Here is a 24,423-nt window from a genome sequence, read left to right as displayed (position 1 = left end):
CTAAATTCTTCTCATTTGTTTATGGCTGGCTTCTACTGAATGTGGAAATTGTTAAAATATGCATTTAGAAGTAAAATTGCAAATGTTGCATGACCAAATACCAAATAACTAATTTGGTGACAATGGCACTGAATGATATAAACAGTACGTTTGGAAACAATTAGTTATTTTTCTGCTTGAAGGCAGTGATTCAGAATTTGGTTTCATTGTAACAAGTGATATGCCACACTTAAAATCTTCTGGGAACTAAAGGCTGTAAACATTCCCAGCCAAGTCCTTGGTGTACAATTGTGGTCTTTAAGAAGAGACCATCTGGAGAGGAGTTTTAAAGTTAGAGATAGCAGTTAAAATTAGAAACAGCAGTTAATTGACAAAATATCAGGGAAGTAACAGGTGAAAATATAGCCTTGAGAAAGTAAAAGGAGTTTCCCTTTTTTTTTTTTTTTTTTTTGAAGCTTGGGGTTAGATAAGGTTTAGTGCAACTTATGGGGCACTGGGATTCTTTGTTTTTTTAAAATTTTTTTACTATTTTTATTAAATTACAATAGATTAGTTATAGCAATAAGAAGTTTTTTGATTTTAGCAGTAATTGGACTTGATTACCAATATATAAGGTGATTATGTTTTTTAATGCTTAAGATTTAGAAATTTTATAAATTTTGATTAATTAGTAATTTACTAGTTATAAAGGAAGTAAGTTTTAATCATATAAGTTTTTTGTTGTTTTACTGTTGCTTAGCATTAACAGAATGATTACTGCCGCAGTGAAAAAATAAATAATTGTTAGTGGACTTTTTTGGTGGTTATTGTATTTATTTTTAGAACTAAGTGAAATGGCTGTTATCACCTCAGCAAGGGGTCCCTCCCCCTTTCCTGGGGACCACCCTGTTACAAAAGGTCCCCAGGCCGGTTTGGCAGGTTTTGAAAAAAATGCGTGATTGTTAGTCCTTTTTTTTTTTACTTGAAAACACTTGCTTAGGGACTCCCAAGGCTTGCTCGCTGGAGATGTATAAATAAAGAACAGCTGAGACCCTCAGCAGGATGATACTTGCACCCTGATCAAGGGTCAGTGTCTCCTCATTCCCTTCCCCCTCAACCCCTCAGATTCATCCACGCTGTCTCATCCTTACAGGAACCCCTGACATGACAGTTTGCCAGAGCTGGCCTCTGGCATTAAAGCTCCTTGACTTCGGTCTTGGCATTTTCTTTGATTTGACACAAAAATCAAAGGCAACAAGGGAAAAATAAATAAGTAGGATTACATCAAACAATGACAAAAAACTTCTGCAGAGGAAAAAAAAAAAGTGTCAACAAAATCTGTCTCTTATCATGGAAGAAAAAATATTTGCAAATTATATATGTGGTAAAGGGCTAATACTCGAAGTATTTAAGGAACTCATATAACCCAATATAATAGTAAAAAAGAAAAAGGAAATAATTCAATTTAAGAATAGGCAGAGGACGTGAGTCAACATTTTTTTTTTTTTGCAAAGAAGACATGCCAGTGGCCACATAAAAGATACCATACCTTACTCCTTACCAGGGAAATGCAAAGCTAAAACACAATGAGATATCGCCTCACACCTGTTTGGATCTTCATTCCCAAAAGTCGAGAACTAATAAATGTTGGAGAGGATATGGGGTAAAGGGAATCTTTGTGTACCTTTAATGGGAATGTAAATTGCTGTAGCAACTATAGAAAAAAATTAGTTTTCTCCAAAAAGGAAAATAGAACTACCATATCATTTAGCAATCTTACTTTTGGATATAATACATCCAAAAAATATAAAAACAGGATCTCAAAGAGGTATCTGTGTTCCCAAGATCATTGTAGCATTACTCACAATAGCCAAGATATGGAAACACAGTGGATGGATGGGTATAGAAAATGTGAGAGATTATATATATATATATATATATATGATAAAAAAAACACTAAATCAAGAAGATATCTGTGCTCCCATGTCCATTGCAGCATCATTTATAATAGCCAAAATGTGAAAACAGCTTATATGTCCCCCAATGGATAAATGGATAAAGAAAATGTAGCATATTTACAAATGGAATGGCATTCAGCTATAAAAAAAAGAAGGAAATTCTGCCATTCACGACAACATGGATGGACCTGCTAAGTTAAATATCAGACAGAGAAGGACAATTAACATATGATTTTGCTTATATGTGAAGTCTAAAAACAAAACAAGCAAACAAATAAAGAAGGAAAGCTCATAGATACAGAGAACAAATTGGTGGTTGTCAGAGCAGGTCATGAAGGGGGTACAAAATGAATGAAGGGGATCAAAAGGTGCAAACTTGTAGTTATAGAATAATTAAATCATAGGGATGTAAAGTACAGCATGGTGATATAGTTGACGGTGACTTTCACAGTATGGTATAATACTGCATTGTGAATTTGACAGTTACTGAAAGTTCTCATCACAAGAAAATATTGTAACTGTATATGGTGATGTGTGTTAACTAGACATATTGCTGTGACCATTTCACGATATATACAATGAGCAAATCATGATGTCGTATACCTAAAACTAAGATAAGAAAATCTTTGCCTTAATCTCTGTTTGTTCTTAAACTTCAGATCAGTAGAAGGGAGAATTTAGGGCCTTCCCAGTCTTTCTGGGGCATGTGCCAAGCCTTATATATGCATATAGCATCCTATATTCTTAGCATTATGTTAGATCTCTCCCAAGCCTTCTGTGAATAACTCATTTCCTAAATTTCCTTTTTACTTTTTTCTGGTCAGTCTTTCCCCTTACTGCCACCTTAGGTAGCTACACTGTTTAGTAATTGGTGCAGATTGTTTTTGACAAATACTCCAGGATAAAAGTTTGTTTGCGCTGAGCATGCTTTGTTTAATTATTTCAGTTTAAATAAATACTTGCCTTACAGGTGGGAATAAAAAGGAGCTGTCCCCATAGAGAGAGGATTGTATTCAAGACCAGCCTGGTTGCAATAGAAATGAAAAAAAGCTATTGAATTAAACATATGATCAGTAAATGTGTTCTATGATGATTGGATTAGGGAATTCAAAGAATGGAAAGTTGGGAGAGAGAAGAGAAGGGAAGAGAAGACAAGAGAACTGAGAGATGGTGGTCCCGTGTTTTGAGTTAGAAAACTGTGAACAGTATTGATTGAATGTATAGAGAATAAAAACAATGAATATGTGGGCAATTCAAGCAGGAACTTTTAACAGACATTTGAATATTTGGTTCTTGTTAAAAGCAGAAGAGTCTGATCAAGAAATTGTGTTTTATACATACACACATATATGTATTTATATGTGTATGTATATATGTATATATCACATATATCGTCTCTCTGTCGCTCTTATCTATCTTTTGATTTAGATAGTGATTTTCCATCTGCTGTGGATGAAGAGATGTGTACTTAATCCAAACTGAACAACTCATTCCCTCAGTTCCTGGGACTGGGCATCTTTAGGGTTTCAGCTGCATCTCTAAGCTGTGACTTTTAGTCAATGAGTGCCTCTTTCTCAAAACCACACACTCTCTCAGGGCCAACTGCATCAAACAGACTCTTGGTTTATATCAGGATAAAGAGTCACTTAGTTCCAGAGTTCCCTATGTTGTCAGTTGAAGTGTTTGTTGGGACTGAATCACAGTTCCAAGTTTCCCTTTGCTTAGATGCAAGCTTCTCTTTCTTTCTTGCAGATGCTAATTTTGAAATGCCTCTGATCGATCTATGTAAATGTACTTTTCTCATTGACAAAATGATTGATTCGAATGATAGATAGGTTGAATTGAATGTGATTGACTGAAAAAAAAAAAAAACAATGGACACCTAGTACTCAGAATTATAGCAGAACATAGCCAAAATTAAATAGATGAAGAAAATAGGAAATACCTATGTTTATCCAAGCTTCCAGCCCCAAATACTGATGTCCCAAGTTTCTCAACAAATACCAGAATAGTGAAAAACCGTGTGAGAGAAAAATATGAATTCTATGAGCTTTGTCCTGGACACCTACAGTCTAATTATAGATGTTATTCTCATAAATAAATCATTTTATCTGACAAAATGTAACTGTAAAATTACATAATCTCACAACTACACAAGATGATAATAGGAAGAGATTTGATAAGTCTTTCAAAGGGGCTGGTTAACAAGCCAGTCATAGGCAATACATTTGGCAATTTTGCTTCAATGTTGGAATAATTTACCAGTGGCGAGATTTCAGAAACACTCACCTTTCACTTTTCATTCAAGTCTCAGAATACATTTACAACCAAATAAGGATGTACTGTCGCCACATCTGTTTCCTTTACTTTGTTGCTCTTGATTTCATCAGAAAAGCTATGTAATTTATAGGAAGTAAATTTAACATCTTTTCTTAGAAACAAGAAGTTACACATTTCAAGGGTATTTTCAAGGTTACCAGAAGTTCACAATTACAAGATTTTAGAGAAAGAATCTCTTCATAAGTTCATATTTTACAACTGATTATGTAAGGAACTCCTATAAATAAACATGTCAAACTAGAAAATAGCTGAATTAATAAAGAAGAAGATGGTAATATTAATTGAGAAGAATAAATGTAGACTCCAATGTCTTCACAATCCAGTGAGGCAACCAATTATTTTTCCTAAAATGTTTGTCTATCTAAGCAACAAGTGGACTGAGATTGTAAAATTCTTTTAGTGACAGCTGAATCATATTGCATTATGACCACGGTGACATTAGTTTTCCTGTTACAACTATAGGACTTCAATAATATAATTTGGCTATTCCCTTGTGACAAAATCCCATTTTATTTCTACACTACACCTGCTCCTGACTTGATCTACCTTGCTGGGGAATTACAAAAAGCCACGATGAAATGTCTCATTATAGAAGCAAATACATCTGTAGTGGCAGTGTAACAGGGTGGTCCCCAGGAAAGGGGGAGTCATACTGGACATTCATGGACAATGCTGCTGACTAATTGTTGCTTCTCTTACACACATTGTAACCCTGAAAAAAGACTTGTCTCCTAAGACTACACCCTGAGATCTGTGCCACCATAGATATGGTGGAATAAAAATTAAAAGGGGGGATTGTAACAAGGTGGTCCCCAGGAAAGGGGGCGGTTCCAGGTTCCCTCCCCACCCAAATAGAGGGTGGAGCTGAGCAGGAAGAGGAGAAGCTGCAGAGGAGACTGAGGAAGGAAGCAGGATGGAGCCAGAAGGAGACCTGGAGGAGGCACATAGAGCCTAGAGACACGTGAAGAAACTGCGCTTGTCTTTTGGTCGTGGACTGGGTGACACAGATGTGGGTGAGACCCGTGGGGAGGTGACAGTGGCAGCTTTTATCTTGATTTTGATTTTGCTCTTTTCTTTCTGGGCTTGTCTGGTTGTTTCTGACCCTTTTCTGTGGGTCCCCACTGGAAGATGCTTTAGACTTGTGGCAGGCTTTGGGGCCTTGCTCTGGGCCAATCCCATTTGGACAGAGTTTTACCCACGAGGGGACGGGTAACTTTGGGTGCTTCATTTAAAAACTAGACTTTTTGCCTTTCCTGTATTGTTTCCAAATTGTATTAAAGTTCCTTCCCATTAAAGTCTCCTATGTTTTGTGTTGATGCGGCGGATGGCAGAACCCAGTTAGAATAGGCAGGTTTGCAGGGTTTGGGCTGCCCCTCTCCCTGCCCTGTAACAGATTGAAGGGCACAGAGCAGGTTATCTATGATCCTATGCAGACCTGGTAAAGGATAGTCCTGGAGCTCTCCGTGGCTTTCTCAGACTTTTATTGAGCTTTAACATGTAGTGCAGCAACAAGTGTTGCTTTGTTCATGGCAAGTGTTCACTTTGAGTTCTTTCCCCCTTCTCTCTCCTGTTCTTTTCTCCTGCCTCTGCTTCTCTTGGCAAATATCTCAATACTGCCGCCATGGCCCACAAAAGTAAACAACAAAGTTTATAACAATGTAGCAAATGCAGGTGCCCCATCAGGCAGGGTGATCCTAATGGCAGAAGTGCAGAAAAGCCTGAAAATCATTTACCCTACAACATCTCTAAACACACTTTCTTAGTTGGCATTCCATCTCAATGTTTCTTGTCAAGATCATCAATGACTTTTCTTTTTAAAAACCAAGGACTCATTCTTTGTTTACATTTTACTTAACTCTGACAGTTTTTGATCCTTTGAGATATCTATTTCTCTCCTTCCATTTCTGTCACCACCTTTCTCTCTCTCTCTTTTTCCTGAAATGCTGTCTCTTTCTGAGTTGCTGAACATGTCTCTTGTTTACCCCACAGTCCTTTGTTCCCTTAAATGATCTCATAACCCCATGACATTAATGCCATTCATATTTTTACAACCTATACTTTTCAGGCCAAAATGCTTTCCTGCATTTTATACTCCTTTATAAACTGCTTATTCACTTTCTCTATATCAATGTCAAATTGGATTTAAAATGCTTAAAATTAACCTTTAACTTTTGCTGTTCTTGCCAGGTTAGTGTCCATTTTGTTGTATCTTAGTTAATGGCATTTTCATCTCAGTATCTCATACCAAAAAAGCCTGAGTCATCTTTGTCTGCTCTCTTTTTCTTAAATAGTACATTTACCTTAAACGTGAGTTCTTGTGTTCTGCCTTCGTCATGCAGAATTACCACCTCTACTATTACCACAGTATTTCACTTTAACACCAACTCTTGCTAACCATCGTAGCAGATCATTATGATCTTTCTGCTTCCACCTTGCACAGACTGCAAAGCAGCCCCAACCTCAATTTTATACCTGGACCTTGTTGTATTTTCTTCAAGCTATTTCCCCACATAGTGAATTGTTATATAGTTGTTTGGTTTTTGTTTGCTTATTTCTTATCTTCCTCCACTTGGATATAAACAGCAGGACACCATTAGTTTTGCTGCATTCTCTGCTCTATCCCCAGCACCTAGAACATTGCCAGGCACATAATAGATTGTCAATAATTACTGATTGAATGAATGACTAAATCAAAGTGTTCATAGATAGTGAGTGACAAAGGGTGAATTAAGGGTGGTGGTCAGAGAGGACTTCTCTGAATAGTTCAGGTGACTTCTTTTAGGCTGCAAACTCTTAGCTTAAGTCATGTTCATGAAAGAATCAGACACTACATAAGTGAGGTGCAGATACCAAGTGGTATCTGCCTTATGGCTTTGGGGAGCCATGTATCCCCTTTAGTTGCACTGTGCTTTGAAAGGTGCCATGAAACTTGCACTCAAATCTTCATTTTCAATGGTCTATTACAAGTGCAGTTTGACTTTGCTGAAAAATTTGCTTTTTTTCCTGGGTAGGTGATACTGGGTGGTATTTTGGCAGCAAGTCTAATCGAGCATCCCAAGTTTTTCATATAGTTTGTATTGTGTTGCTTCCTCTTCTTGTGTCAGTGAACTACATAGTTTGTCCTGATTTAATTTTATACCCTCAGGGCCTCCCTGGTGGCACAACGGGTTAATTGCAGTGCTGTGAAGCTGACTATAGCCTCTGCAGAGTGAGCTTGATCCTCCACCCAGGGAGCTACCCACATGGTACAGCAGACCACTCCTGACTTGCCACTGCTCCCATTAGCAGCGCACTTCATTCTATCTGCCTGTTCTGTTCCCCACTCCGTATCTGGCGAATCCTATCACCTCCTACACCTCTGGCCTGTACCCCAGTTCTTGTATGCATAAATAAATCTTTAAAATAAATAAATAAATAAATAAATTTATACCCTCAAGACTTTTTATATCTTCTGCATAGGAGAATTATGGAAATTCAAGCAGCAGTAGTATGTAGATCACTGATATACTATAAAGATGAACATACTGTTTTTTTCAAGGGTTTTAAGCAGATGCGCATGACTGACAATTCTCATTTTCATATCTAGTCTGATGATTCAAACATTAAAACTTGAAAAAATTTAAGAATTAATCTAAAACCTGGGTAGTGATTGTATATCAGTTTAGGAAGACAATAATAGTATTACTGTTATTCTTATTTAATATATGATAAAGATTTGTAAGTCTTTCTTGGAAGGGAGAAATCTTGACTCTCCTGCTGTTTCTTAAAATAAGTTTTCTGATATAGTCAGAAATTTATTGACTTGTTTCTATACTCTATACTTAATAGTCCATTTTCTTGTTAGTGGACTTCTTCAAAGAATTTAATACAAGTGATCTCTCCCTTCACTCATAAACTTTCTTCCTGTGACTGACAGAGAAGTAGTATAGCAACACCATTAACATAATAACCACCATCTTCACCATCTCTCCACTGCTATGCATCTTCTCTTGTGAAATATACATAAACATTTTTTATCTCATATTAACTTTCTTTGATGTTTTCTTTGAATTATCCATAGTTGTAAGTCTGAGATCTGATTTCATAGTGGAGTTATTTTCATGAGCAGGCAGTGAGATTTCACATTCACTGGTGAGATTTCTTGTTAATTTGCTCCTGTAAGTATTTTTTTCTACTTACCTGCCTGCCATCCATCCATCCATCCATCCATCCACTGTTCACCCATTATTCATTTATCTATGTATTATCATCTATCTAGACCATTGCCTCTAATCACTGGGATAGTCTTAATTTTTTATTTTTTAATGAAAAATTGAGATAAAACTGTCAAATTTTAGAATATTGAAATCCATCTATGCCTAGATTCATGGTTCTTTTACTCTTAATTCAAAACTCTTAATTAAAACATTCAGATATACTGACTGGGCTGACTGGGTTCACACCACGAATACACTTTTTCTTCTTTCTTTTTCGTATTTTCACACCACACATTTTGGGTTAGTGGTCCTAAATGATTGGGTTTATGATTAGGCAACTATTTCAAAGGGCTTTGGAGGGACAGGTAATAAAATTTTTGGTCATTTTATCATAAGAAAAAATGATAAAATTGTTGTAATAAGCACTAATGTTAACTGTCTTGGTGTCTCATAGACTATTAAACTAGGAAATGTCATTTAGAGCAATGATTTCTCAGAAAAAAAAAGAAAACATCACATGTCATGTTTTCTTTGTTGCAATAATGTGATTTTTTAAAAGAAGATTTATTAGATTTATTTATGCATACAAGAGTTGGGGTACAGGCCACAGGTGTGGGGCTGAAATGATTCACCAGAGACAGAGTGGGGAACAGAACAGGCAGATTGACTGAAATATACTGCTGAGGAGAGCAGTGGGTGAGTCAGGAGAGGGCTGCTGTGCCATGTGGGTAGCTCCCTTGCTGGCTGGGAATTGAACTCATGCTGCAGTGGCTTGGATAGCTTCATAGGTTGTGTCTTAACCCCTTGCACCACCAGGGAGGCCCAGTTTTACAAAGATTTTAGTTTCATTTACTTTGACACAATTCTTAGCCCTTAATTCATTAAGTCCACTTTTTACTTTTTAAAGAAAGAATATTATGAATTTTGCAACAATATTAGTCTTCAGGCCTACAGAGAGTCTACAAAATAGATTGGCATTGAAAGTATTTAAACTGAAACTTTTAAAGTTATTTTTGTTTGGCATTCTTAAGAGGAAATTTGTTTATAAATCAATAAAATTTGCTTATTTATGGCCTATACATTTTTCACATAATAAAATTGAGAAAAAGATACTAATTTCATTTCTGGCTTCAAAGAGGTTGACTTTAGAACAATGATAACATCTTTGAAAAAGTTTAATTTGTGCAATGAGTCTCTATGCACAAAGTAACCTAGATGTTCATGGTTTTCAGCCACAAACTTGAAATGTATATTCAGTTATCTCATGCAGCACGTAATACTACAGAAAAATTCTAATTCCAAATTATTTTAAGATTTTTAAATAATTTTTATTCTTGATGGCAAGAAAATTCAAAAAATTAAATTTTAAAAGAATAATTAATTATACCTGTATAACAGTCTTGTTATGACTGCAAATATACATTTTTTTCTTTTTTTAAATATATTTTTTTAAAGCTTTCTTTTTCTTTTTTTTTTTTAAGATTTATTTATTTATTTTTGCAAGAACCAGGGTACAGGCCAGATTCACGGGAGGGTGAGAGGATTCACCAGAGACAGAGCAGAGAACAAAACAGGCAGACTGATGAAATACACTGGGTGAGACTGGAGAGGTCTGCTGCGTCATGTGGGACCCTTGCCAGCCGGCTGGCCGGGTTCAAACCAGCACTGCAGAGGCTGCGGACAGCTTCACAGGGCTGCGCTCGACCATCTGCACCACCAGGGGAGGCCCTGCAGATATACTTTTTAAAGATTTATTTATTTATGCATACAGGAACTGGGGTACAGGCCAGAGGTATGGGGGGGTGAGAGGATTCACCAGAGACAGAGTGGGGAACAGAACAGGCAAACTGACTGAAATACATTGCTGAGGGGAGAAGCGGGTGAGACAGGAAAGGTCTGCTGTGCCATGTGGGTATCTCCCTAGCCGGCCAGGGATCGAACTTGTGCTGCAGAGGCTGCAGACAGCTTCATAGTGTTGTGCTTAACCTCTTGTGCCACCAGGGAGGCCCATAACTGCAGATATTAACCAATAGCATCGGGTGGTACAGAGCACAATGACTGGGTGGGTGTAGATGATTAGTAAATATCAAATAAGCATCACTAGATTGATTTCATATGCCTTCAAAATTGGATGATTTGACATGATGTCACCACTGATGATCAACAATAACTAACAGCCTGGGGCTAAGTGAAATCCTCAGGTTGGTTTCTGACAAGAGGTTGCCCTTCATTCTTCCTTTTTTGTAACTCAGCAGGGACTCCTCAGATGTACTTGTGAACTGGTGCTCTCTAGTGGCTGTGACACCTTTAGGAGGAGCTGGCTGCTGAGTGATTGTAAGATAGACAAATGTTTGTAAAGAATGAACTGCAAAACTCTCTACTGTCCTCCCTGCAAACATCTGTTTCCCCCAGAAGAGTACCTTCCCCAAAGCCTGCCTTGCCATCCTAGTAACCAAACACTAGATACAAACTGGAGGTCCAGTAACTGATGGATGATGGAGATACAAAAATAAATACTACAATTTTTTTTCTAGTTTGTGCATTTCATAAATTATTTTGTATACATAAAAATTTGAGCGTAGTTCCAGAGAAATTCTATCACTGACCTTTGGAGTTTCTTTTCTTGGTTATGAGTCATCATACTTGAGTTATTATACTTCTGGAGTATTGTAGGTACTAAATTAGCATTTAGGGATTGTATGCACTTATTTTAGAAGTTGTTTGAGGGAACCTGTCCTCAGAGCTCAGAATAGAGTTGCCTACTGTATCTATGCAGAGTTTATTGACCAAGAGAAAAAGTTCAGAGCAGAAATAAAGAACTTTGTATGATATAAAGTCTTTCAAAGTTCATATCATTCATCGCATTTTACTAAATGATATCTACTACTTACAGACATTTACAAGTATTAGAATGTCCTCCTTTTTAGAAGTCATAGTTGTATAGACAGATAAAAGTCTACTTAAAATATTTGATTTGTGGAAAAGTGTGTTTGTGGTAGTGAAGAAATGTGGCGAAGGGTTTTGGAGAATATAGTACGACTCATTTTCCTTGCTACACTAGAGAAAACTAGTGTGGAGGAAAAAGTCCATGATGTCAGATTTGAGGTCTTTGAGTTATAGTCTCAGAATATTCACTGCCCTTGGGTTATCTTGGGAAAATAGCAAACTCTCTCATGTCCCCTCCTTTTACTTTCAAGGAAAATAATGTGTAAAGTCAGTTTTGAGAAAGATTATAGTTGCTTTCTTCCACATTCAGGTTGATCCTACTTGTTGAGTTTGTGACCAATACATTTGATATTTTAGTCCTTAAATGCTTGACTATTTTAACGTAAATATTCAGAAGGTGATTAAAAAGGCAAAACATGTTTATTGGAGTTTAACAATTCCAATAGTGGGTTGTTACCCACTATTCAGATAGAAAACCTAAAATGTGCCCCAACAAGGGACAAAATCAGTTTTTATGGGAGGAAAAGAGGAACATATGATAAGTGGTTAAAGAGAATTGATATACATCCTTATATGTAATTGGTTACCAATTCTCTAGAAAGAATAAAAGGGGAACTCAGGAATTCTATCTTCCACTCAAAAGGCCATGATTATCACTTCTTAAGTAATTATTTGCTTTATGACTTTTTAAATCTATCATTGTGATCTAGGCCAAAAGTCTTTGACCTAGTTCACAGGAGACAGGTAACACCTCTCCTCTGTAAGATTCTATTCTTTTTTTTTTTTTAATTAAAGATTTATTTTTATTTATTTATTTACTGGGTACGGTCAAGGAGAGGTCTGCGCGCCATGCGGGACCCTCCGGTGGCCGGGGAGCAGCCGGGGATCGAACCGGCGCCGCAGAAGCTGCAGGCAGCTTCGCAACCCAGTGCTCAACTGCTGCGCCACCGGGGAAGCCCCAAATAAACCGTTTTTAACCCTACACTTCATTCTAGATATTACACATTCAGTCTATTTTCTCAATGTCTTTCTCTGCCAAAATTGTTGGGAAGTTAGCCTGCCTTCTTGTTATCCATCTTTTTATTTTATCATAATCTGGATTATGCCTTTTATTAGTGAAATCCTTTCTTCAACATGAACAGCAATCTCCTAGTTACAAATTCCATTGAAAACTTTTCAGACAAGTCCTTGATAATAGTTTACAGTGTTAAACTTCTTTTTGATACCTTTCTTTTTTTTTTTTAATTAATAAATTTTATTAAAAAAACTAGCAACAACAAATGTTGGCGAGGTTGTGGAGAAAAAGGAACTCTTCTGCACTGTTGGTGGGAGTGCAAACTGGTCCAACCACTATGGAGAGCTGTGTGGAGATTTCTGGACCTACTAAACATAGAGCTTCCACAGGATCCAGCAATTCCACTCCTAGGTATTTACCCAAAGAACATAGAAACATCAATTCCAAAGAACACCTGCACCCCTATGTTTATAGCAGCACTATTTACAATAGCTAAGCTTTGGAAACAGCCCAAATGCCCAAAAATAGATGACTGGATCAAGAAGATGTGGTACATATATACCATGGAATATTACTCAGCATTCAAAAAAGATAAACACATGCAATTTGCAGCAACATGGATGGCACTGGAAGGGATCATGCTCAGCGAAATAAGCCAAAAAGAAAAAGAAAAATACCGGATGGTCTCACTCATAGCAGGGATCTAGAATACTTAAATAAGGGACCAGGAAAATGAATAACTATAAGAAAGTGAAAATCAAAATCAACAAAAACTGTGAACCAGAGACACTTTTTGGGGGTGGGGGGCGGGAGGGGAGGGATTGGGGTCAGAATGGTGGGGGGGGCTGCAATTGTATGGGGAATATAAAAATAAAATTTATTAAGATTCTATTCTAAAGTGGCTTCACAGATGTCAACTTTTCATAACTTGTCAAAATTTTAAAGGACTTTATCTCAACATACAAACTTAGTGTTACTAAAGCTATCATACTCTATTTTGTTTGAGTTGAGGGGACTTTTCTAGTGATAGAAACTAGATTTTGATGATGGTTGCACAGATCTATATTTGCTAAAAGTCGTTCAATCATATACTCACTATGGGTGAGTTTCATGGTATGTAAATTGGACCTCACTAAAACAAAGTGCAAAATAACGTCAAATTTTTGCCCTGATTTGTGAATTTTGGGTATTCTTTTCAAATCAAGAGAGGGCAATGGGAAAACATAGTTTTTTTTCTCCTAAATTCTGTCCTTTTTTACTGTTTGGGATGTATTAAATAATTAATGTTTGGGATGTTTGGGATGTTTAAAGAAGTGATTTTTAGTCCCACGATTATAAATAAGAGAGAGACAGAGACATGAAGACAGAGATAAGATGGAGATATATTATTTCCTCTGTAAATGATATTAAGTCATCATCTTGATTTATAATCAATGTTGTTTTAAGATCAGGAAATTCTTTAATTGATAGGTAATTTCAAGCTATTATGTTAAAGTAAATGTAAATATATTAGGGTGTATAACTGAAAATCACATATTCTCTGAAAGACTGGCAATTTACATTCTGCTTTATGGGGTTATCAGGATTGTTTCTTTAAAAAAAAAACAAGCATAGTGTTAAATTTGGTATGTGGTGAACAATTGAGAAATTGTGTTATGTATGCCAAGTGCAATAGGCTTAAAGGAAAAAAAAAAACAACATTTCCTTTGAGGTTTTCACTAACAGATGAAACTGTGAACCCATGTAGGTAGCCTGAGTGGACAATTTGAGGACAAGATCTGATTAGCAGCAGGTTATTCTCCTTGTTCTTTAAAAGCAAACAAGAGCATATACATACAAAGCCCTTCACTCACACTGAAGATGCAAGATGAAGAAGGATACATGGCATTGAACATACAACTGAAAAAGAGGAGCTCTAGCCAAGCATCCCGACTTAAATTTAAAGGTAAGGAATTCAGCTTTCTTTGTCAATTGGTTTGAGTTGATGTGGGTGTGCGTTTAGTACAATTAATGATGACACAGATGTTAGTAGGAATACTACTTAAAAAAAAAAAGATTTATTTATTTATGCATATAAGAGCTGGGGTACAGGCCTGAGGTGTGGGGGGTGAGAGGATTCACCAGAGTGGGGAACAAAACAGGCAGATTGACCGAAGTACACTGCTGAGGGGAGCAGCCGGCTAGTCAGGAGAGGTTTGCGGCGCCATGTGGGTTTCTCCCTGGCTGGCTTGGATCAAACTCAACCTCAGAGGCTGCTACCTTTCAATATTCTGTTACTTTGTTCTTTTGTGTTCTAGGACTGCTTCATTTTTTTCCAGCTTCCCTGTGTCTGTCTTAGTGCTGTCTCTGTCTCCATCTTATCTCTGTCTCCATGTCTCTGTCTCTCTCTCATTTATAATCGTGGGACTAAAAATCACTTCTTTAAACATAATATTTGGTCTTACAATTTCTTTAGGACATCCGCAGGAAATATATACAGTCAATTAAAATTATTAAAGAAATGAATATTTGGTGCCAGTCCTCTACTTCTTAATCAGTTATAAAATATGGGATTTCTAATACCAATTTCTAACTCAGTCTACAAAAATATTTTAAGATGTTTTTCACCAGGTGAAAGGAATTATTTTGGAAAATAGATTGACTTGAAAGACCACAAAATGAGTCTGCAAACTTTTTCACACTCTGTAGATGTCACTCATAAACCAAAATGTGCTTTTTTTTTTTTTTTGGCATGAAGAACTGGGGTGTAGGCCAGAGGTGGAGGGAGGCGGGTGATGGGAGGATTTACCAGAGACAGACTGGGGAGCAGAAAAGGCGGATGTACTGAAATACACTGCTGAGGGGAGCAGGGGGGAGACAGAAAAGGTCTGCTGCGCCATGTGTGAGTTTGGGGATGGAACTCAGGCAGTAGCAATGATAGAACTGAGACTTAAACACTAGGCCACCCGGGAGGCCCTCAAAATGTGTTTTGGTGAAGAAAAGGGGCTCAGGAAATTTTGCAGTTCCTAATTCTGAACAGACATATGCTAATAGTGTCTCTTTTGCTAATATTTACTTAAGCTTAGGGTAAGACATATTATATTTGAATCTGATTGACAATTTAAGCTTTGTGATTATAAGGATTTACTTTACGTAACTACTTACCTTTTCTCATGTCTTAGCATCAATGATTAAAAAAAAAAATTCTTGTTTTCTTCCTCTTCTCTCTCTCCATGTATACTATAGAGATATTCTACACATATATCTTACATATATATTTGAATTATATATACATCTATCAATTAATTTAGGGTAACCATTTGTTTAAGAGACATTCAGGTTATTCAGTTTTTTGTTTAGTTCTCCTTTTTATGTCAAACAAAAACACTATGAGGCTATAGAATAAGTAGAAGCATTTGCATGGTGTGGGGGGGAACTGCAATTTGGACACAGTGTAGAGTGTTGAAATGTGTCCTAGAGAAGAAATTTTTTTTATTGGCACTTTTCAGTAAACTTAAGGAAGCAACAGGAATTAGGTATGTTGTTTACAGTTATAACTGACAGAAGGTCAAATTCTCTACAATTCACTGGTTTATTAAGAAAGTCCTAAATTTTAGTAGGTCTTGCTTTTTCTTACACTCAACAATTTCAGTTGTCAGTAACAGGAAAAGAAACGATTGTGACTATTCTGGCAGCACATTGTCAGCAAAAGTCAAGTGGACAAGACAGAGGCTCAGCTCTCAAAATGGCATCAATCTGCTCAGTGTTCACATGGTTTTGGGGCACTTCTTGTTAAATTGCAAGACTTCTGGAGCTGGAAGGGCTCATGCTAAATGAAATAAGCCAGAAAGAAAAAGATAAATACCGGATGGTCTCACTCATAGCAGGAATCTAGAAAACCTAAATAAGGGACCAGAAAAAAGAATAAATATAAGAAAGAAAAAATCAAAATCAACAAACAACTATAAACCAGAGACACACTATGGTGGGGGGAGGGGAAGGAGGGTTTGAGGTCAAAATAAGGAGGGTGCAATTCTATGGGGAATATAAAAATTATTAAAAAAATATGATTAACTAGAAAAAAATAAATTGCAAGACTTTTGTTTGCTTTTTTAAATTTTGTTGGCTGTCTATAAATAAGCCATTCCCTTCACTTATATTTTAAATGGTTATTGCTTATATTAAGGTTGTTAATTTTATGTTAACTTTACATCTGCATCTCCTAAATTGTTTTATTATTTGCGGGATTACAGTAATTTTCCCCAATGGATTTTTTTTTTTAATTTTGCCAAATATGTATCCGTATTATCTTCACATATTTGTATCTTTTTTCTAATTAAAAAAGTAAACTCTAATCAAATTATTTTATCTGATTGTATTAAATAATACCTTCCAAACAATGTTTAATGGTAATGGAGATTTGAAGAAACATTTTGGCCCCAGGTTTATTCAGATATAATTGACATATACTATTGTATAAGTTTAAGGTATACCATGTGATAGTTTAACAGTTTTAAATTATATTATAAATGTAATTTTTATATTATAAATATAAATATATAAATATAAATATATAAAATATAAATATATAATTTTTATATTATAATTATAACAGTTTTAAATTATATATTATAAAATATCTTACTTGCTATCTATGTCAATGCTATGATAACAGAAAAACTGTATTTTTCTGAAATACTTTTCTACATGGATTTGGCAATTTCTACATGGATTTGGCAATTTCTAGTAGTAATAGCTTTTCTGTTGTCACAGGTTTAAAAGCTGTTTGGACTATGAAGGTCAGGATCAATAATTCAATTTATTGACTGAGCAATAAAGTAATCACAATTATAATACATTTGCATAAATTTTATTTTATATGGACATAACCTGTTATGCAAAATATAGCTGTTTTTTAATTCAGTATAAACTGATTACTCATATAAGTCTAGAAGTCAGTATCCTCTAGATCTGAGTCCACTTTAATGAGGTTGAGAAAAATGACATATATCCTTGAGATACTGGATGAGATTATCTCCTTTTGTCAAATGATATCAGTTTGATGATCAATAGTCATCACTAAATGAACACTCATCTTGAATTTGACAGAGTAAGAATATGGAAATTAATACAGCTGCGCTCTTTAGGAATTTAATCCCATGAGAAGCTGAAGTACCATTCATGCATGGGAAAGGAAGGGCTTCAGAATTTTTTTTAGATTAATATAGCAGGTACCAGGAGTCATAATTAGCTCTGATTGCTATTACATCCTTAGTAAATGAAATGGGTAAATGACTTGTGAAATTGTATTGAACAAATGATTAATCAGAAAGTATTTTAGTGACTGTATCTCTGCATATATAAGTACACATCTATACACAAATGTGTGTATGAGGGATTATTAGATGTGATTAAAATTGTTTTTTTCACTGGTTAATATTGTCAAATATTAGCAGTTTCTTAAGATTCAATGTAGCAGGTATCATAATTTCTGACCACCCAGCATATTATCATTGTTAAATAAATATATGCTTTTCTATTTACTTATGTTTTTTACATTTGATTACCTAATCTACTTTGAAATTAAAAATCTATGTACTATCCAATTCTATTAATATGATTGGTATCACTTTTTTGAAATTCAATTTTCTAAGCTAATTCATGTGATTAATCTCTCAGATTATTCTGTGATGTTGCGCTGGTATAAAATCTTTTTGGGAATATCTGGAACAGTAAATGGCATTCTGGTTTTGATTTTCATCTCCCTGATCTTACTGGGTAAGTTAAAAGATCTTAATTAAGTATATATATGAAAAACGTTTTCATTTTTTTATGTCTTTTTATATTCATTCATTATTATATTAATGAAGATTAAATAAGGAGCTGCTATATATCAAGCATGATATTATACTCCAGAGTGATGTGTTTAATACATAGTTGAATCAGATAAGAATCTATTCCTTAAATGTCACATAGTCTAAGAGGAGGAAAGTGTGTGTGTGTGATAATTGTTTTAAAAATTAATTTTCAGATTTCTTAGACAAAATTCTACTATATTTTCTTAAATATTTTATGTATTTTGCTTAAGATTGTGTTGAATGTACCCTTGCTTTTGTCCAACAGGCATTTAATAAGAAACTTCTATATCCCAAACATTACTATAAATTCCCCATTTATTTTAAGAGAAAGGAATAATCATGGTGAGCAATCTCATATTCTTGTTGAAGAAATAGGCTTTAAATGAAAAAATATGACTAGTGGACTAAACACACTATCATAGGTTTCAGAAGAACATTAAAAAAGCATGGGAAGAGCATTTTTGCTGCTAAAGCAGGAACTTTTATTTACTATTATGCCATTGGTTCTTAAGATGATATCTAGCAGAGTGGCTCCTCTATGAATATGTCTTCTATATGTGAATTGATTGTGTAATATCTAAAATTAGTTTTCATGAAATAAACAAGAAAATGAATTTTTCTCTTTATCACTTTAGTTTTTTCTCATTCCAACCATCAGAATCAGTTCAAAGTCTTTCTCTCCAAGACATTGCACAGAGAAAGGATTTATTCAAGCTTAAAATATTCTGTTTTCAAGTTTCTCAGGGAATGTTGCTTACATGCCAAAATGAAAACAATTCAAATGCCACCCAGCATGATGACACTGGAAACCTTAAAGTAAATGGTGACAAAAGAGGAAATATAAGGGGTAAGGACTCAGACACTTGTGTTTCTGAAGCTACACACCACTCAGGTATCCCTCAAGGCTTGGCCAGTAATAGCTTTAATCATTTGAACTTTAATTATAATAAACAAATTATCTATTATTGTTTTAAGCTTAGAAATTTTAATCATAAAATTTTGGAAATCTGTACATCCTATTTCAATGATTTCTTTATTTTAACTTTTTAGCATTCTTTAACAATATGTGAGCCCATGACATTTATTTTACAGAGTAAAATGTGATAAAGGTACACATGGATTTATTTTATAATTATGTATCAAAGGACTTTTCTCTAATTTACTAGTTTATGTTATCTCTTTATCACTTTTGAAAATATCATATGTTTTATGGCTTACTTATTCACCTTCTTTTGGATTGTCTGTTTTACATGTTCAAGTCTCAAACCAGTGATAATATTGTAATTTCACCATGTGTTTTACACACTGACTAGCTAATTCCTCATTATGTTGAATTTTACACTTTTTTCCTGAGGGAAGGAAGCTTTGATAGGTAATCAGATACTATTAAATATTCATTAAAGTCAGTCTACTGTTTATCACTACATAATATTTATTTCCTATATTTTTAGTTGAGATGGTATTATCAAACTTATATAAAGCTACTTACTGACAATTAAATTCAAGAGAATATTTGTGCAGCCACATATCTAAGTAGCTCCAAAACATTGTCATCACCCTGAAAAGGAAATCCTACAGACATACCCATTAAACAATTATTCCTCATTCCCTCCCCACCAGCTTCTGGCAAAACTCATCTGCTTTCTGGATTTACTGCTCTGACTTTTCTTACAATATTTAACTTTTTGTGTCTTCTTTCACTTGGCATAATATTTTAAAGAGTTCATGTTGTATCATATATTGTACTTTTTTCCCTTTATGACTGAATAATATTCCATCATATTTATATCCCACAATTTGTTTAAGGGATAGTGACTGTTTAATGTTCATGGGTTTTAATTTTGTGGGTGATGAAAATATTCTGATAGATAGTAGTCATCTATATATGGACAAAACTGTGGAGGTACTAAAACCCATGGCATCTATACTGTAAAATTATTAAAATAGTAAATTTTATGATAAAGGAATTTTACCTCACTATTTACCAAAGGAGATTGTAGGGCCTATAAGTTTGAATAGGTATTTTGCCCTGCACTTCTATTTGGATGTACACTTTACTTTTTTTTTTCATTGCTATGGCATAGCTTTAGCTTTACCTATCAAATATCTAAGATATTTTCAATTTGAGCAAAACTAAATTTAATTTTAATTTAACAAAGTCAAAGGAGTTCATGATCTCATGCTTATAACAAGGTTGAAAATAACTGTAACTAATCTCAGTATTATTTGATATCAAGAGTGAGATATTAAAGGGAGATTTATGCACTTAACACAGGGAAAGATTCTAAAACTTCATGTGAATAAATTCCAAACAAATATTATAAATAATACTCAATTTAATCTCTCAAGTATTATTAATGTAATATATATCTTTTTTTGGTTTATGTTAATTTAGTGATTATATTAGATCTTGGCATGAAAACAAACTTGTTTTGCTTCATCTTACTAAAATGATTTTGTTAATTCCCTTGACTTATCTTTTGCATTTTGAACACCTGTGAATCTGAATACCTTCTTACGAGTAATTCATGTAATGTCGAACCACTATTTGTACTGCCAATTTTCAGAGTTAAACACACAATTTATTTTTTATTTGTTTCCCCAATTTCCCTTGTAGGATTGTGCCCATCAGGATGGCTCAGATATGAACATAAGTGTTACTGGTTCTCTAATGAAATGAAAAGTTGGAAAGGCAGTTATGAGTATTGTCTGGAAAGAAAATCTCGTCTCTTAATCATATCTGACCAGCTCGAGATGGTAAGTGATTTAGTTTCAGGAATATAGCAGTATCCTTTTCAGAGTTAAAATGATTTTTCTCAAGTTTCTTCCCACTGTTCCATTAAATTATCATTTATCTTAATTACTGAGTTTTTGGTTCAACTTGTAGTTTGTACTTGACATCAGTGCTTCACTTGACTCATCCTACTCCTGATCTGATACTAGTATCAATTATCAAGTAGTGTATATGTATATGTTGAATATATAAAGTATTATATAATGTGTGTAAATAAGATAAATTTTGATTTGTATAAGAATCCTCTTAGCACTATGGAGTGCTAATTGTCTAATAACATTCCAAAAACTTTGTTAGTTTATCTGAAATATTAAAATATTTTGTTAAATCATTCATCAAGTTCTTTTTAGGCTTTTATACAGAAACACCTAAAACAGTCAAACTATATGTGGATTGGGCTTAGCTTTACCTCCATAACAAGAACATGGACCTGGTTGGATGGTTCTCCATTAGATTCAAAGAGGTGAGTCTTTCCTAAAAGACAATTTTATTTTCCACTGTAGAATTCATCTTCATAAATCACCGCTAAGTCAATCTAAATCAACTCTGAAATAGTTCTTGGTACTAAAGAATTTGAAAGGATGAAAATTAATTTGATATTTACTGGAGAAATGATAGATGTTTTGGTTTGTTTTTCAAGCCAAAAGGACTTGAAAATAATGGTTTTGATTTATTGTTTAAAGTCAATCAAACTTAATATGAAAATGTGCTCTTCTGTTTTCAGTGTTCTTAATGCTTTTTCTAACCACCTTGAGCATTCGAAAAACAATGGGTACAACTTTTTATTTTGTATGATTATCATAATGTTAAAAGACAAATAAATTTAAGACAGTTAAAATGACTGAAACTTCTCAATAATTGCATGTCCAGTGAGAATGTAACAATTTTTATCAACATTTTTGTGTGCTTATATTATTTTTATTATTTCATTGGACATGCAGGTAGTAAAACATGTGAATTCAAATATTATCTTTATGTTGATTGGTAGAATAATGCCCCTCAAAGATGTCATATACCAATCTACAAATTCTGTGATATGTTGCCTTACGTGACAAAACAAACTTCTGGGAGTATAATTAAAATTAAACATTAAGACAGGAATATGTTGGACTATACAAGTGGGGCCAATGTAATTTCAAGGATTCTGATGTGAGGGAGAAAGTTGGGGCAGAATGAGAAGAGATGTGAAGGTGAATACAGATGTGGCCATGACCCAAGGAATGTAAGTGGCTTTTGGGAGCTGCAAAAAAAGAAAAAGAAAGAATGAATTTTCCCCTAGTGCATCCAGAAGGCAGCTCTAAAGATGTTTGATTTTAACTCTGTAATACCTGTTTTGAACTTCTGATATCTAAAACTGAAAGATAACAAATTTGTGCGGTTTTAAATCAATAGGTCTGTGGTAATTTGTCACAGCAGCAACAGGAAACATTTAGTCTTAGCTTTGTCATTTGTAAACAGATTCTTCAGGGAACATTGCCAGTCAGAGAAAACAATACTTAGTGAATCAAGATATTATATTTGAAAATGTTGTGAAATTTTTGAATCACCTTTTTAAGAGAGGGTATTGGCTGAAAACACAAATGAATGTCCCCAGCAATTAATGATTAACAATGTATTTATTGTCTCTCCAGATTCTCCAAAAAAGGACCAGATGAAAAAAATAGCTGTGCTGCCATCAGGGGAAACAATATTTACTCTGAAACCTGCAACAGTGTTCTCAAATGGATTTGTCAATATTAGGAACTGGAAAAATACTGATAGTGATTTTTTTTGACAACATGGATGGAAGTGGAGAGAATGATGCTAAGCGAAATATGTTAGAAACAGAAAAACAAATACAAGATGGTCTCACTTATATGTGGAATATAGAGAAATAAAATGGGTTAGTCTTAGTGTTACTTGACATTCATAACCTTGACACTTTTGAAAACTATAGGCTGAACTGGGGTACAGGCCAGGGGTATGGGGTGGGGGGGGTGAGAGGATTCACCAGAGACAGAGTAGGGAACAGAATAGGCAGATTGGCTGAAATACACTGCTGAGGGGAGCAGCGGGAGAGTCAGGGGAGGTCTGCTGCACCATGTGGGTAGCTCCCTGGTCGGGGATCGAACTCATGCTACAGTGGCTGTGGATAGCTTCATAGGTTGGGTCTTAACCCCTGCACCACCAGGGAGGCCCCTGTAAAGTAACTCTTTTCCCTTTGTAATTTATTACTATATTGTGAGGAGTGACCAAGATGTTCTTAGCCTCCACCTCAACTTGACTGACTTAAAACTGACTTTGCACCCCTTTTTTCTTTAAAGCATTTACTTTAGAAAATTTATACTTGAATATTTTTTGTCCCTTGAGACGCAAGTCTTTTAAAGGCCTCTTGAAAGTTTTACAAACCAGAAATTTCTTTCTCAAGGACTTAAGAGTCACCTTTTTGAAAGGGGATCATCAAGAGAGATAGCACCCCTATTTCCAAATGCCCAAAGTGGGCCTTTTCTAACACTTGCCACCTCGGTATGTGGAGCTAAGGTCAATAGAAGCCCTAGAAGCTAAGGAGAAGTTCTTGGCCTTTTCCTAATCCCTTGGCTCTACCTCTGGTGAAGATGTCATCACTGCTTCCTATAATGACTTAGAGGAAGGCCATCTGGGAGTTTCCAACCAACTGTAGATTATCATGAGAAACTCAATTTTACCCTTAGAGTATGGAAGAAGTCATGCCCTCTTGATGTGAAGCTCCCACCTCTTATTTCAGTGCCCAGGTCCCTTAGCACAGAATATAACACCTCCAGTTTACCTCATTTGCTTTAGAATTTGCTTTATAGTCATGTAAATTCTCCATCTGTATGCTAATTTGCTCATTAGTTCACTTCAGAAGAACTCAGAGGGATAGGGGAATTCCCAACTGCATCTCAAAACTAGAAAAGCAGAAATCTATATATAGTCTTACAGTTCTGGAGATTAGAAGTCCATGATCAAGGTTTCTGCTGGGTCATGTTCTCTGCCTGTTCTAGGAGACAATACTCCTGGCTTCTTCAAGTTTCTGGTAATAGCTGGCAATCTTTGGCATTCCTTGGCTCATAAATACATCACATGACTTTCCTTTCCACGTATTCGCGTAAACTTCCCTTCATAAATTTCTGTTATTGACTCCAAAATTCCTCTTCTTATAAGACATTAAAGCCCATCCTAATGATGTCATCTTAATTACTACAGTTTCCATAACTTTATTTCCAAATAAGATCACATTACAAGGTATTGAAATTTAAGATGTCAAAATAGCTTTTTGGAAATATAATTCAAACGTAACAGAAGAACGTTCCCCACTGGGTTCCTCAGCTCCTCACCCTCACTCAGCAATGAGCAGGGC

At 35.1% G+C, this 24,423-nt stretch overlaps 1 protein-coding gene across 1 annotated transcript; it reads left to right on the top strand.

The window, feature by feature from the left end:
- The first annotated feature begins 14,202 nt into the window (after nucleotides 1–14,202).
- On the top strand, nucleotides 14,203–22,978 carry KLRF1 (killer cell lectin like receptor F1). The gene is made up of 6 exons (XM_037515318.2): nucleotides 14,203–14,379; nucleotides 18,093–18,191; nucleotides 19,008–19,118; nucleotides 20,889–21,028; nucleotides 21,416–21,528; nucleotides 22,697–22,978. The coding sequence occupies exons 1-6, from the start codon at nucleotides 14,295–14,297 to the stop codon at nucleotides 22,803–22,805; spliced, it is 657 nt and encodes a 218-aa protein (XP_037371215.1). The 5' UTR covers nucleotides 14,203–14,294; the 3' UTR covers nucleotides 22,806–22,978.
- Nucleotides 22,979–24,423: the final 1,445 nt, after the last annotated feature.

This window comes from Talpa occidentalis, unplaced genomic scaffold, assembly GCF_014898055.3.
Source record: "Talpa occidentalis isolate TD23 unplaced genomic scaffold, MPIMG_talOcc4v2.1 talOcc4.16, whole genome shotgun sequence".
Lineage (NCBI taxonomy): Eukaryota > Metazoa > Chordata > Mammalia > Eulipotyphla > Talpidae > Talpa > Talpa occidentalis.
The sequence above is the reverse complement of the archived record's forward strand: the minus strand, read 5'-3'. Positions and strand labels throughout refer to the sequence as shown.

Excerpts from the sequence above, each read along its gene's own strand:
- KLRF1 (XM_037515318.2), top strand. The coding sequence starts at position 14,295 with ATGCAAGATGAAGAAGGATACATGGCATTGAACATACAACTGAAAAAG. Across the intron at positions 14,380-18,092 it reads ATCCCGACTTAAATTTAAAG|ATTATTCTGTGATGTTGCGC; the intron begins GTAAGGAATTCA and ends TTAATCTCTCAG. Across the intron at positions 18,192-19,007 it reads CATCTCCCTGATCTTACTGG|TTTCTCAGGGAATGTTGCTT; the intron begins GTAAGTTAAAAG and ends TCTGTTTTCAAG.